Source organism: Onychostoma macrolepis, chromosome 16 (assembly GCF_012432095.1).
Source record: "Onychostoma macrolepis isolate SWU-2019 chromosome 16, ASM1243209v1, whole genome shotgun sequence".
In the NCBI taxonomy this organism is placed as follows: domain Eukaryota; kingdom Metazoa; phylum Chordata; class Actinopteri; order Cypriniformes; family Cyprinidae; genus Onychostoma; species Onychostoma macrolepis.
The window spans coordinates 15,227,856-15,242,535 of NC_081170.1; the positions used below are offsets into that span (position 1 = coordinate 15,227,856).

Genomic DNA, 14,680 nt, shown 5'->3' on the forward strand with positions numbered 1-14,680 from the left:
TTAACCTTTTTGTTTTGAAGGTCTCCCATTGTTCAACACAATATCCCAAGGCCCCTCAATAGAAGGCATATCCTCTGTTATTTCTGCTGTAATTATGACAAAGCTTGTTTTACAAACTTTCCATTCAATGGAAAATGGGTATGAGGATTAACCACAATACATTTTTATTTTTTTAAACAAGAAATTTCAATAGCTCATATTTTCAAAAGAAATTTCAAAAACTGCAATAAACTAAATATATATTTAAATATATTTAATTATTTTTACTAAATAAAAAAAATTGTTAAAATTAATTCATTTTTATATTATTCTGTATATATTCGGTAAATGCAACAATTTGTAAAATACATCTGATATATATACTAGTGGTGGGCATAGATTAATTTTTTTAATCTAGATTAATCTCACTGTAGTCTTGGAATTAATCTAGATTAAAATGGCTCATTTGAATTCTGCCAAGTAGATAAGTAAACAACTAGCAGTCATCAAGAATTTAATATTGATAATAACATTGAAGACATTGTATGATTATTCCTTAAAGATAAGGTTTTAATAGTTTTAGTAGTAGTAGTCTATTACGTTGCCCAATGTCTTAAAGTGAAACCGAACTTATTTTGACGGGTTGCCGTGAGGATAGTTTTTCTCAAATGAAACGCTGGAATGCTCATGAAGTGACTCTCAGAGCAGTTCTGGAGATGTTGTTCATGTATTTATGTCCTCATTTAGTGAGACGACAGACGTTAATATCGCCGCAAGCGTCGTGCGCTTCTGTATGAGTAGTGAACAAACCCGCGCGTCTGCGCCATACATTAACACAGAGACACACAGAAGTCATATTTAAATAGACGTTTTGCGGCTTAATATTTACAAATAGGAGTGGGAGTGTGCTCACTTGTGTGTGCGCTTACGTTTGTGTGTGTGTGTGTGTGTGTACCGGGGCGGAACTCCGCTGTGCGCGCGATACAGAGAGCGCGACCATGTAACGTAGAGACAGAAATGACTTGCCGATTTCCATTGGGAAGCTTCTTAAAAATAAATTTTCCCTGAAGCAAACCCGGCGGCTTCATAGCTGCATCCATGTTAGCACGCATACACACAGGTTCGAAGACTCGTTCTCGCCCCCTGCAGTGCAATTCGGCAAGGTATACATCCGCGCTAAAATATCAAGATGAAAGTCATCATAGCTTGCGTAGTATACCCAGCTCCCAACCCAACTTTGAGAATAGATTAACGGCGATATTTTTTTTATCGCCCGATAAGAGTCTCACGTTAACGCAGCACGTTAACGCCGATAACGGCCCACCAATAATATATACACACATTAAGTTTTACATTATAAATATATTAAGTTTCTAATCTATTTTTTATAATGTTCTTCTGAATATAATATTCATATAATACATATATACACAGGTGCATCTCAATAAATTAGAATGTCGTGGAAAAGTTCATTTCATTAAGTCAACTCAAATTGTGAAACTTGTGTATTAAATAAATTCAATGCACACAGACTGAAGTAGTTTAAGTCTTTGGTTCTTTTAATTGTGATGATTTTGGCTCACATTTAACAAAAACCCACCAATTCACTATCTCAACAAATTAGAATATGGTGACATGCTAATCATCTAATCAACTCAAAACACTTGCAAAGTTTTCCTGAACCTTCAAAATGGTCTCTCAGTTTGGTTCACTAGGCTACACAATCATGGGGAAGACTGCTGATCTGACAGTTGTCCAGAAGACAATCATTGACATCCTTCACAAGGAGGGTAAGCCACAAACATTCATTGCCAAAGAAGCTGGCTGTTCACAGAGTGCTGTATCCAAGCATGTTAACAGAAAGTTGAGTGGAAGGAAAAAGTGTGGAAGAAAAAGATGCACAACCAACCGAGAGAACCGCAGCCTTATGAGGATTGTCAAGCAAAATCGATTCAAGAATTTGGGTGAACTTCACAAGGAATGGACTGAGGCTGGGGTCAAGGCATCAAGAGCCACCACACACAGACGTGTCAAGGAATTTGGCTACAGTTGTCGTATTCCACTTGTTAAGCCACTCCTGAACCACAGACAATGTCAGAGGCGTCTTACCTGGGCTAAGGAGAAGAACTGGACTGTTGCCCAGTGGTCCAAAGTCCTCTTTTCAGATGAGAGCAAGTTTTGTATTTCATTTGGAAACCAAGGTCCTAGAGTCTGGAGGAAGGGTGGAGAAGCTCATAGCCCAAGTTGCTTGATGTCCAGTGTTAAGTTTCCACAGTCTGTGATGATTTGGGGTGCAATGTCATCCGCTGGTGTTGGTCCATTGTGTTTTTTGAAAACCAAAGTCACTGCACCCATTTACCAAGAAATTGTGGAGCACTTCATGCTTCCTTCCGCTGACCAGCTTTTTAAAGATGCTGATTTCATTTTCCAGCAGGATTTGGCACCTGCCCACACTGCCAAAAGCACCAAAAGTTGGTTAAATGACCATGGTGTTGGTGTGCTTGACTGGCCAGCAAACTCACCAGACCTGAACCCCATAGAGAATCTATAAGGTATTGTCAAGAGGAAAATGAGAAACAAGAGACCAAAAATAGCAGATGAGCTGAAGGCCACTGTCAAAGAAACCTGGGCTTCCGTACCACCTCAGCAGTGCCACAAACTGATCACCTCCATGCCACGCCGAATTGAGGCAGTAATTAAAGCAAAAGGAGCCCCTACCAAGTATTGAGTACATATACAGTAAATTAACATACTTTCCAGAAGGCCAACAATTCACAAAGTTTTTTTTTTTTTTTATTGGTCTTAAGTATTATAATTTGTTGAGATAGTGAATTGGTGGTTTTTTGTTAAATGTGAGCCAAAATGATCACAATTAAACAAACCAAAGACTTAAACTACTTCAGTCTGTGTGCATTGAATTTATTTAATACACGAGTTTGACAATTTGAGTTGAATTACTGAAATAAATTAACTTTTCCACGACATTCTAATTTGAGATGCACCTGTATATACAGTATCACAGAAGTGAGTACACCCCTCACATTTTTGTAAATATTTTATTATATGTTTTCATGTGACAACACTGAAGAAATGACACTTGAGTGTGAAGCTTGTATAACAGTGTAAATTTGCTGTCCCCTCAAAATAACTCAACACAGCCATTAAGGTCTAAACCGCTGGCCACAAAAGTGAGTACACCCCTAAGTGAAAATGTCCAAATTGGGCCCAAAAAAAAAAAAAAAAAAAAAAAACTGCGAAGTTGCATTAGTATCAGTCACTGACCGTGACAGCAAGTAGACATTTAAAGCAATAATCAGTGGATTAAGAAGGCTCTTTCAGTCGGCAATAGAGAGGAACGAACAGCCTAACATGGATGGAAATTTATTGGCTAGGAGGATTGTATGCGTCGCAGTCAGGGAGAAGGCTACTAACAGTAGTAAGGGATTTTTTTTTCACTCTTGCAACTTATTGACTTAATAGCAGTTTGCTGTGCAATATGTGCCGATCGGGTGCAGTCGGGTCTGTGTCTTCCCGGCCGGGTTCGGGTCCAACTTTCAAATAATGGTCGGGTCCGCGTCGGGTCCAGGTAGTACATTTAAGGCATTTCTTGGGTCTGTACGGGTTCGGGTCCCACTTTCAAATAAAATACAGGTCAGCTCGGTGCAGCACATTTACTCTAACATCCACCAGCTCTGTGATGACGTCATGGAGTGGAAGAGGACTCCAGTGGCAACCTGTGAAGCTCTGGTGAACTCCATGCCCAAGAGGGTTAAGGCAGTGCTGGAAAATAATGGTGGCCACACAAAATATTGACACTTTGGGCCCAATTTGGACATTTTCACTTAGAGGTGTATTCACTTTTGTGGCCAGCGGTTTAGACATTAATGGCTGTGTGTGGAGTTATTTTGAGGGGACAGCAAATTTACACTGTTATACAAGCTGTACACTCACTACTTTACATTGTAGCAAAGTGTCATTTCTTCAGTGTTGTCACATGAAAAGATATAATAAAACATTTACAAAAATGTGAGGGGTGTACTCACTTCTGTGAGATACTGTATATATGGTTGAGGAGAGACCCCCGCCCCCCACGATTGTAAAGCGCTTTGGATGTACAGAAATACACAAAGTGCTATATAAATGCATACACATGTCATGGCCAAAAATATCGGCACCCTTGGTAAATATGATCATAGGAGGCTGTGAAAATTAATCTGCATTGTTAATCCTTTTGCTCTTTTATTTAAAAAAAAAAAATATTGGATAAGAATTTAAAGTGGGGGGAAATATCATTATGTTTTTCTCAAATACACGTTGGACACAATTATTGGCACCCCTAGAAATTCTTATGAGTAAAATGTCGCTGAAGAATATTCCCATTCATACTCACAATTTTGAGCACTCCAGGGTGATTATGAACATGAAATTATCCAGCCATGGCTTCCCGTTTCACAGAAATATGAATAGGAGGGAAAATAAAGCCCAAATTCCCTTAATCATCCATCATAATGACAAAATCCAAAGAATACATTTCTGATATGCGGCAAAAGATAATTGAGCTTCACAAATTAGTGAAGTGGCTTTAGGAGAATAGCTAGAGCAGTGAAAATTCCCCATTTCCACCATCAGGGCAATAATTAAGAATTTCCAATCAACATAAAATGTTATGAAACTGCCTGGAAGAGGATGCGTCTATATCATCCTAATGCTCGGTGAGAAGGAGAGTTTGAGTGGCTAAAGACTCTTCAAGGACCACAGCTGGAGAATTGCAGAAAATAGTTGAGTCTCGGGGTCAGAAAACCTTTAAAAAAATAAATAATAAAATAAAAGTCAAACAGCACCTACAGCACATGTTTTTTGAGAGGGCTTCAAGAAAAATTCTCCTAGCTCCTAGTACCCGTGTGTACAATGAAATATACTGCTGTATTTCTGATGTTGTGGGCCTATATTTCTGCTGGAGGTCCTGGACATCTTGTTTAGACACGTGGAATCATGGATTCTATCAAATACCAACAGATACAAAAAAAACCCCCAAAAAAAAAAAACCAATAAGTGACTGACTCTGTTAGAAATCTAATAATGGGCCATGTTTGGATCTTCCAACCGTACAATAATCCAAACACAAACCTCAAAAACAACAAAAAAAAAAAATGGGTCACTGAGCACAATACCAAGCTTCTGCTATGGCCATTCCAGTCCTCTGACCTGAACCCTATAGAAAATGAGTGGTGAACTGAAGAGAAGCACCACCAACATGGAGCTGGGAATCTAAAGGGTCTGGAGTTATTCTGGATGAAGGAATGGTCTCTGATCTCTTGTCAGGTGTTCTCTAACCTCATCAGGCATTATAGGAGAACATAATTGAGCTGAACAACATTGAGCTGTTAAACTGGCAAATGGAGGTTTCATAAAGTATTGAATAAAAGGGTGCCGTTAATTGTGACCAATGTGTATTAGAGAAAAACATTTCATACTGACATTTTCCCCATTTTAAATTCTTATTATCCAATGAAAGGTTAGATTTTTGTGAATTTTTAAATAAAAGATCAAAAGGATCAACAATGCAGATTAATTGTCACAGCCTTCTTTGATCATATTTACCAAGGGTGCCAATAATTCTGACCACTACTGTACACACATATATATATATATATATATACACAGTGGGTACGGAAAGTATTCAGACCCCCTTACATTTTTCACTGTTATACTGCAGCCATTTTCTAAAATCATTTAAGTTCATTTTGTTCCCTCATTAATGTACACACAGCACCCCATATTGACAGAAAAACACAGAATTGACATTTTTGCAGATTTATTAAAAAAGAAAAACTGAAATATCACATGGTCCCAAGTATTCAGACCCTTTGCTCAGTATTTAGTAGAAGCACCCTTTTGATCTAATACAGCCATGAGTCTTTTTGGGAAAGATGCAACAAGTTTTTCACACCTGGATTTGGGGATCCTCTGCCATTCCTCCTTGCAGATCCTCTCCAGTTCTGTCAGGTTGGATGGTAAACGTTGGTGGACAGCCATTTTTAGGTCTCTCCAGAGATGCTCAATTGGGTTTAAGTCAGGGCTCTGGCTGGGCCATTCAAGAACAGTCACGGAGTTGTGAAGCCACTCCGTTATTTTAGCTGTGTGCTTAGGGTCATTGTCTTGTTGGAAAGTAAACCCTCGGCCCAGTCTGAGGTCCTGAGCACTCTGGAGAAGGTTTTCGTCCAGGATATCCCTATACTTGGCCGCATTCATCTTTCCCTCGATAGCAACCAGTCGTCCTGTCCCTGCAGCTGAAAAACACCCCCACAGCATGATGCTGCCACCACCATTCTTCACTGTTGGGACTGTATTGGACAGGTGATGAGCAGTGCCTGGTTTTCTCCACACATACCGCTTAGAATTAAGGCCAAAAAGTTCTATCTTGGTCTCATCAGACCAGAGAATCTTATTTCTCACCATCTTGGAGTCCTCCATGCAGGCTTTCATGTGTCTTGCACTGAGGAGAGGCTTCCGTCGGGCCACTCTGCCATAAAGCCCCGACTGGTGGAGGGCTGCAGTGATGGTTGACTTTCTACAACTTTCTCCCATCTCCCGACTGCATCTCTGGAGCTCAGCCACAGTGATCTTTGGGTTCTTCTTTACCTCCCTCACCAAGGCTCTTCTCCCCCAATAGCTCAGTTTGGCCAGATGGCCAGCTCTTGGAAGAGTTCTGGTCATCCCAAATGTCTTCCATTTAAGGTTTATGGAGGCCACTGTGCTCTTAGAAACCTTAAGTGCAGCATAAATTTTTTTGTAATCTTGGCCAGATCTGTGCCTTGCCACAATTCTGTCTCTGGCAGTTCCTTTGACCTCATGATTCTCATTTGCTCTGACATGCACTGTGAGCTGTAAGGTCTTATATAGACAGGTGTGTGGCTTTCCTAATCAAGTCCAATCAGTATAATCAAACACAGCTGGACTCAAATGAAGGCGTAGAACCATCTCAAGGATGATCAGAAGAAATGGACAGCACCTGGGTTAAATATATGAGTGTCACAGCAAAGGGTCTGAATACTTAGGACCATGTGATATTTCAGTTTTTCTTTTTTAATAAATCTGCAAAAATGTCAACAATTCTGTGTTTTTCTGTCAATATGGGGTGCTGTGTGTACATTAATGAGGAAAATTCAGCAAATGGCTGCAATATAACAAAGAGTGAAAAATTTAAGGGGGTCTGAATACTTTCCGTACCCACTGTATACATACATATATATATATATATATATATATATATATATATATATACATATATATAGCCTGCAGCCTGAGGCACTGGGATACGATCCAGCATCCCCATGACCCTACAGAAGACATGTTTTGGAGAATGCATGGATGGACTTTAATTCATAATAGTAGTATTGAATCCTTTGTCACCAATCAGTATCTCAATATTTTCATTTTTTTTGCTTTGGAATTCTATGGGTATTTGTGGTGCAGATATCAGCTGTTGACTTATGACTAGTATCTTTTCAAATCATTGCTGTTAATAATTGTTCCTTTTACTATGATATCAAGTGTATGGTCTCTGTTTCTGTTTTCATCAGATATTATTGCCACTTCTTTTATATCTATTCTGATACTATAACTATTTCTCTCATCTCACTAACATGCAAAAAAGAGATACAAGATGCATTCAAAAATGATAAAGATTTACCATGGTTAACTTTAGAGTAATGACACACTTTATTTGTATAAAATGTACCTATTTTTCCAGTGTAAACCAAATTAACTTTTGAAAACTGAATATAAAATTTTCTCGAATTTGCTTAAAAAAAAAAATTACCTGCAAAAAAAACTTCAAGAACACTGAACCAAAGATCAATAAGATAAATCCCCTGTCAATTTGCACTGTTTTTCTATTACCTTACAAATTTTCAGAAATACATCATGCCAAACCTACAAAAACTTTTAAACAGACATTATATCTCTTTTAATTAGACAGCTTGACCACAGGCAGAATCCTCAGAGGAGAGACGCTGCACAGACTGCAGAAGAACGGAAAGACCTTCTCCGTGTAACTGGTTGTGAATGTGTGATAGAGAGTTTTGCTGAGAGGATCTGCAAATGAAAGCTGTCCTTCATCTAAATTAAGTTTCACTCTCACTCGCTTTGGTTTCTCACACCCAAGGAAAGGGATGCATGACTCCTGAGGAGCCTTCAAACTGAGCGTGTCACTGTCATAGCCGATGCACCAGACCTCGCTGGGCAAGCTTTTGGTTCCTTTTCTCTTGACAGACTCTGTAGTGACACCCAGCATCCAGAAAGTGCTGTCTCCCACATCCACATCCCAAATGTGTGTCCCTGAAGAATAGCCCACAGAGCCCAGAACACAGGGACACCTATCAAACCTCTCCGGGTTATCAGGAAGCTGCACACCATCTACGTCTTCCTCCTCTTGCTCATCTTGGTCCCTCACACATGTCAGATCTTCAGACAGCATAAGTTGAGAGTTAGCGGTGTTTGGGTCGAGCACCACAGGAGCTGAAAACAAGAATATTACTAAGACGTTGCATTATAAATGTAATCAATCGATACTTCGAAACAAGCATTTTAATAAAATTGCTTTACTGCTTATTAATGTTTGAAAAACTGCCAAATCATAATCATGTGGTCCAAAAGAAAAAAGAAAAGAAAATTGGAAATATCAGAGAGGACCTCTGTAGACCCTCATAACTGTGTCAGTGTCAACAAGTCTTGTAAACTAAAGCACCAGATGATTTGACCTTTCTATGACCATGTCAGGTTAGTTTAGGCTGTAAAATGTCAGGTGTGACTCCCCCCATACTTAATAATATTTATTAATTAATAATATGAATTCAGTTAAAATAGCTTTTGCCTTGAAAATTCATTTTAAAGGAATAGTTCATCCAAAAATGAAAATGTGCTGAAAATTTACCATCCAGGATGTAAACAAGTTTGTTTTTTCAAAGGAAAAGATTTGGAGAAATGTAGCATTACAACACCAATGCACACTAACCAATGGATCCTCTGCAGTGAATGGGTGCTGATAAAAAAAGCTGATGTAGCATCAGAAGATGTCTGTCTAAACAACTATCACATTGTGAGTGTATATTAGCATTACTTCTTGTTTTCTTGTGGAATCTGATAGAGCAATTGGACCCGGAAGCAGTGACTTGTGACGTCAGACTTAACAAGCGGATTGTGAAGTGAAAAGCTGCCAGTTTGTAATCAAATCCATCATTAAGGTATTTTAACTTTAAACAGTCTCTGCCAAAACACAACTCCATAATTCATAATAATGCTTCCTGCAGTGAAAAAGTCCATCCCCTGTTGTCCTCTCACATCAAAATTCACCAACATATTCGTTTATAACTGTTCTGGAATGTTTTAGCTTATGAATGGTGCTTAATCTGTGAACAATTCTCTGCTGATTCAGACAAGAGACACCCTCATATTTTAGCTGAAAGCAACTGTTTGAAGTTAAAAACGTCTTGATCAATTTATTAGACATGCTTTTCATCTCACAAGACCTTAATTAATGGACCCGAGTTAATCCTGTGGATTAATTGTGGATTTTTGTGATGCCTTCGTCCGCTATTTGAACTCTCATTCTGACGGCACCCATTCACTGCAGAGGATCTATTGGTGAGCAAGTGATAAAAATTCTAAATGCTAAATTTCAACATTTTTTTTTCCTCTTTTATGGCCTGAGAGTGAGTAAATTTTCAGCAAATTTTAATTATTTAATTATTATGATTACGCCACATGGCAAACCATTAAATTGAAACATTTCCTTAAAATTATATAAACATTTTTCAAAATCATGAAACCAACATGAATACTAAGATTACATTTCTAGGAACTTGATGTTTTTTATTTTTAAGACTTTTCCTTTCGTTTGTTAATTGCTTATCAGCTTCACTACAGAAAAGCTTTATAATGTGCATGAAAATTTCATAAATCAACTCACTGTAACTGATAGACTGACTTATTTTCGACCACACTGTGAACTTCAAATTGCCCAGGTATTGTGCAGTATCAATAAGACCTCCTTGAACGGTTTCTGGTTCTTGGTTCATGTTCTGGGCTCTGGAAGTACATTCAGAGGTCAGCACAACGTCAATACTGAGGGAAATAAGAGGAAAGGGAGTAAATCTCCTCACCTCTCCAATATGTCCTTGAAGCTCTAGCGAAAATGTAGGAAATATGAAAAATTAATAAAGACTGAACAGCATAGACTAAATCATTTAGTTTTTTTGTAGAAAAAAATGATCAATTATATAATTGGAATATGTAGATTCTTTTCATGCTTTTACTATTTATCAGAGGTTGTTGTCTTGCTGTACCTCTTAAAGTTACACAGAATTAAAGAAAGAAAGAAAGAAAAGACAAACAGAGAAGAAGAAAGAATAAAAGGCTAACCTGAAGAAACTGGACATCCCCACTATCAAATTTAGCTCTCAGTTCTCTTATAGTTCTTGACAGAGATAATATTTCTTCAGTCATCTTCTCAATTTTCTCTTTCATGAGCTGTGCTTTCAGGGACTTTTCCTCGTTCAGTGCAGCAAGCATGGCTTTTTCTTCATCATACAGAAGCTGGTGAAGATGTTTAAAGTCCTTCTTGATGACATTCTCTGTGTGCCAGACCTGGTGCTAAACACCAAACACACGTAAAAATATAATTATATAACGTAAGACAGGTGTTATATAACGTCATTCTCAGGAATAATAAAATATAATAACTCATAAATCAAACTCATCCTCCTCACACATATGTACTCAGCCTGGTGATTGCATTCAAATTTGTCATGTTGTATAATCTTCATTTTTCTAGTCAAGAGATCAAGCTCACTGCTAAAAACTCTCTAAAATTAAGAAAACATGAGAGAGTTAGAATATTAAATATGCGAAGATTGATTAAGGTCGCTACATCACCAGTATACCTTGCGTTCCCCAGCGATCTCACTGACAGGACGGCAGGCGTGATTTCTGTGTTGGTGTGACTCTCTGCAAACCACACACATGAGCTCTTCATCATGCAGACAGAACAGACTCAGTCTCTCCCGGTGAACCTCGCACAGCTCCTCCGAAGGGCCCCGGTAACTCAGGAAAGCGAGACTCAAGTTTTTCAGAGCCAAGTTTACCGGAGGGTTCTTGTTGGATCTTTTTCGGCACAGCGGACATTCTCTCGAACCTTTGGTCGTCCAGTACTGCTGGATACAGTCTCTACACACACTGTGGCCACACTGAAGCAACACGGGATCACTGAAAATGTCACAGCAAACAGGACACGCAAAATCCTCTTCAGAAAAGGGACGTTTGGACGCCATTTCTTCCTGTTCAATCAATCACCCACTGACTAGATCAGAGCGCTTGCGCCAGCAAATACAGCTGATTCGTTATAAATTCACAAAAATGACCTACAATTTGTAACTAACTTTCGGTTTCGTTTTCTTCTCAAGTCTGACTAATTTCAGATGCACTGCACACTTTCATTTTAAAATTTAATAATGTTCGCTTTGAGAGTTTGACGTAGGTGTCATTTGACAGTAGTGACATAATCTCTAAGACAAACACTCATTCATTTTCATCGAAAGCGAAATAAAGAAATATAGTTATATAAATAAAAAGAGACTTTCGAAATAAATGTATGTAATTTAGGTAATTTTTTGGCGTTAATCGTTCATGCGTGTACGGAACAGCTCTCAAAACTGCGATGATTGGCTTAACGTTCTGTAGTCTCGCGTTTGGTATCCGATATTTTTTATGTTACAGCGACCAAGAGTCGTTATGTTCGGCGATTTTAACTAAACCACCAGAGCCATCGTGTTCTGTTTTTGTTGGTAAGGCTATTTCGCAAAGTAAAGTCTTTAAAGGTTGCCATGTTCACACATAATAATCTTTGGGTTTGTTGTTTGAGCTCATACATCAATCCAATTAATGGAGTCAATAAAGTAAGCAGGTGTCACAAGTCTTGTCACTCCTGTAAATTACTGAACTGTGTGTGTACAGAACAGGATCAACCCTCTGGCCCTCTTTGTTTAGGAGTCACACTTGACGGTCAAAAGTGACAGAAGCCTTGAAATGTAACTTTTTTTTCAGGAAAATCAATTCAGACCCCCTTAAATTTTTCACTCACACAGCACCCCATATTGACAGAAAAACACAGAATTGTTGATATTTTTGCAGATTTATTAAAAAAGAAAAACTGAAATATCACATGGTCCTAAGTATTCAGACCCTTTGCTCAGTATTTAGTAGAAGCACCCTTTTGATCTAATACAGCCATGAGTCTTTTTGGGAAAGATGCAACAAGTTTTTCACACCTGGATTTGGGGATCCTCTGCCATTCCTCCTTGCAGATCCTCTCCAGTTCTGTCAGGTTGGATGGTAAACGTTGGTGGACAGCCATTTTTAGGTCTCTCCAGAGATGCTCAATTGGGTTTAAGTCAGGGCTCTGGCTGGGCCATTCAAGAACAGTCACGGAGTTGTTGTGAAACTACTCCTTCGTTATTTTAGCTGTGTGCTTAGGGTCATTGTCTTGATGGAAGGTAAACCTTCGGCCCAGTCTGAGGTCCTGAGCACTCTGGAGAAGGTTTTCATGCAGGATATCCCTATACTTGGCCGCATTCATCTTTCCCTCGATTGCAACCAGTCGTCCTGTCCCTGCAGCTGAAAAACACCCCCACAGCATGATGCTGCCACCACCATTCTTCACTGTTGGGACTGTATTGGACAGGTGATGAGCAGTGCCTGGTTTTCTCCACACATACCGCTTAGAATTAAGGCCAAAAAGTTCTATCTTGGTCTCATCAGACCAAGGAGTCCTTCAGGTGTTTTTTTAGCAAACTCCATGCGGGCTTTCATGTGTCTTGCACTGAGGAGAGGCTTCTGTCGGGCCACTCTGCCATAAAGCCCCGACTGGTGGAGGGCTGCAGTGATGGTTGACTTTCTACAACTTTCTCCCATCTCCCGACTGCATCTCTGGAGCTCAGCCACAGTGATCTTTGGGTTCTTCTTTACCTCTCTCACCAAGGCTCTTCTCCCCCGATAGCTCAGTTTGGCCGGACGGCCAGCTCTAGGAAGGGTTCTGGTCGTCCCAAACGTCTTCCATTTAAGGATTATGGAGGCCACTGTGCTCTTAGGAACCTTAAGTGCAGCATACATTTTTTTGTAACCTTGGCCAGATCTGTGCCTTGCCTTCTCTGAGCTCTTCAGGCAGTTCCTTTGACCTCATGATTCTCATTTGCTCTGACATGCACTGTGAGCTGTAAGGTCTTATATAGATAGGTGTGTGGCTTTCCTAATCAAGTCCAATCAGTATAATCAAATACATAGAAAGCATTTTTGTTACTCAGTATTTGATAATTCAACAACAAAACAACAAAATAAGGAATAGACGGTGATAATTCAAAACACTTTATACAAACATTTTGTAATTAATTTATATTTTATTCAATGTAATACAATTAATGTTAACATATTTTCAAAATTTGCTCTGTTGCAGTCTTACCAGTTAATTTCTATGTATATGTATGTGTGCGCGTGTGTGGGTGTCTATTTTGTACTCCTAATATTCAAGACTAGAGAGTCACCCCTTGATTGCTGCACACTTTTTTTTCTGACCAGTGCCTGATTTGTAGTTTGTACAACCAAAAGAGTTTTCAAATTATTTCGTATTTCCCATTAATTTCCTATGTCGATCATTTTTGAACGCGAAGAAGTCAAGTGTGACTTTTTATTTTTTTTTGTGACCCTTTAACATATCTGAATCATGTCCATAATTTTTGTGTGTGTTCATATTGCTAAATGTGACAAAAGTCACCAAGTGTCATCTCATTCCCATGAAGCTAAGATTTTTAAAATTTCAAAATATAAACTTTTTTGTTCAAAAATGACCGAAGAGGGCCAGAGGGTTAAGGGTTAAAAAAAAATCAAATCTTGACAGCCGATTTTAACCTAACAAGTGAATGACCCCCAAACGTAATATATTTATATATATATTATTTTTTAGGAGGGATGGTGTAGTCTCTTTGGGGTGGTGGGATCCAGATACTTTTACACAATGATTACAAAAAGGTTTAGCCTTATTAAGCTACAAAAATTACCTTTATTAAATGAACTATAATTTTTAAGCTTTTTTCCTTCTGGGCCTGAAATTGAGAAATTTAGGTCAATATTGATATTGATAATTAAACAATATTTTGCTGAGTATGTTTTTTGTGCTGGCACCTTGGTTGGTTTAAGCCTGTCATGGAGAAATAAATATGACCGCCAGTTGGTGGCAGCAAGTTTTAATAAATGACTTATTGAATCATCAAAATCAAACAAATTTTGGCCTATTTACTAAATTTGCGCTATACCACATAGCCCTAGCACATTTTTACATGATTCTTACAAATTTTTTATTTATTAAAACTAATTTTTTACTTTGAACAATGATGGAGCTTGACCCATCTTCTGGGGTGTCTTCTTAGTAGCATATAAAACAAAAACAGCTCCGATTTGAAGTATTCCAGCTGATGTAGCCTATTGTCATGCAGCAGATTAATCTAAGTTTAAAATTGATTTTTAACTTTTATGGGCATTTTTTACCATTATAAAGCCTTTTTTTTTTCTAAAAGTGTGTATCACCTTTTGAGTAAATTTTTATTTTTATTTTTTTACATTTAATCATTCAATAAATCATTTGGGCTGTTAC

General features: G+C 38.4%; 1 protein-coding gene across 2 annotated transcripts; it reads right to left on the minus strand.

The window, feature by feature from the left end:
- Window positions 1-7,677: 7,677 nt before the first annotated feature.
- Window positions 7,678-11,767, minus strand: LOC131521839 (zinc-binding protein A33-like). 2 transcript variants are annotated; one of them, XM_058746934.1, is made up of 6 exons: window positions 10,923-11,758; window positions 10,749-10,844; window positions 10,402-10,632; window positions 10,143-10,165; window positions 9,950-10,068; window positions 7,678-8,499 (listed from the first exon to the last, which is right to left on the minus strand). In XM_058746934.1, the coding sequence occupies exons 1-6, from the start codon at window positions 11,307-11,309 to the stop codon at window positions 7,949-7,951; spliced, it is 1,407 nt and encodes a 468-aa protein (XP_058602917.1). In that variant the 5' UTR covers window positions 11,310-11,758; the 3' UTR covers window positions 7,678-7,948. The 2 variants fall into 2 exon arrangements, with proteins under 2 accessions (XP_058602917.1, XP_058602918.1); XM_058746935.1 differs by lacking the exon at window positions 10,749-10,844 and having other exon boundaries at window positions 10,923-11,767.
- Window positions 11,768-14,680: the final 2,913 nt, after the last annotated feature.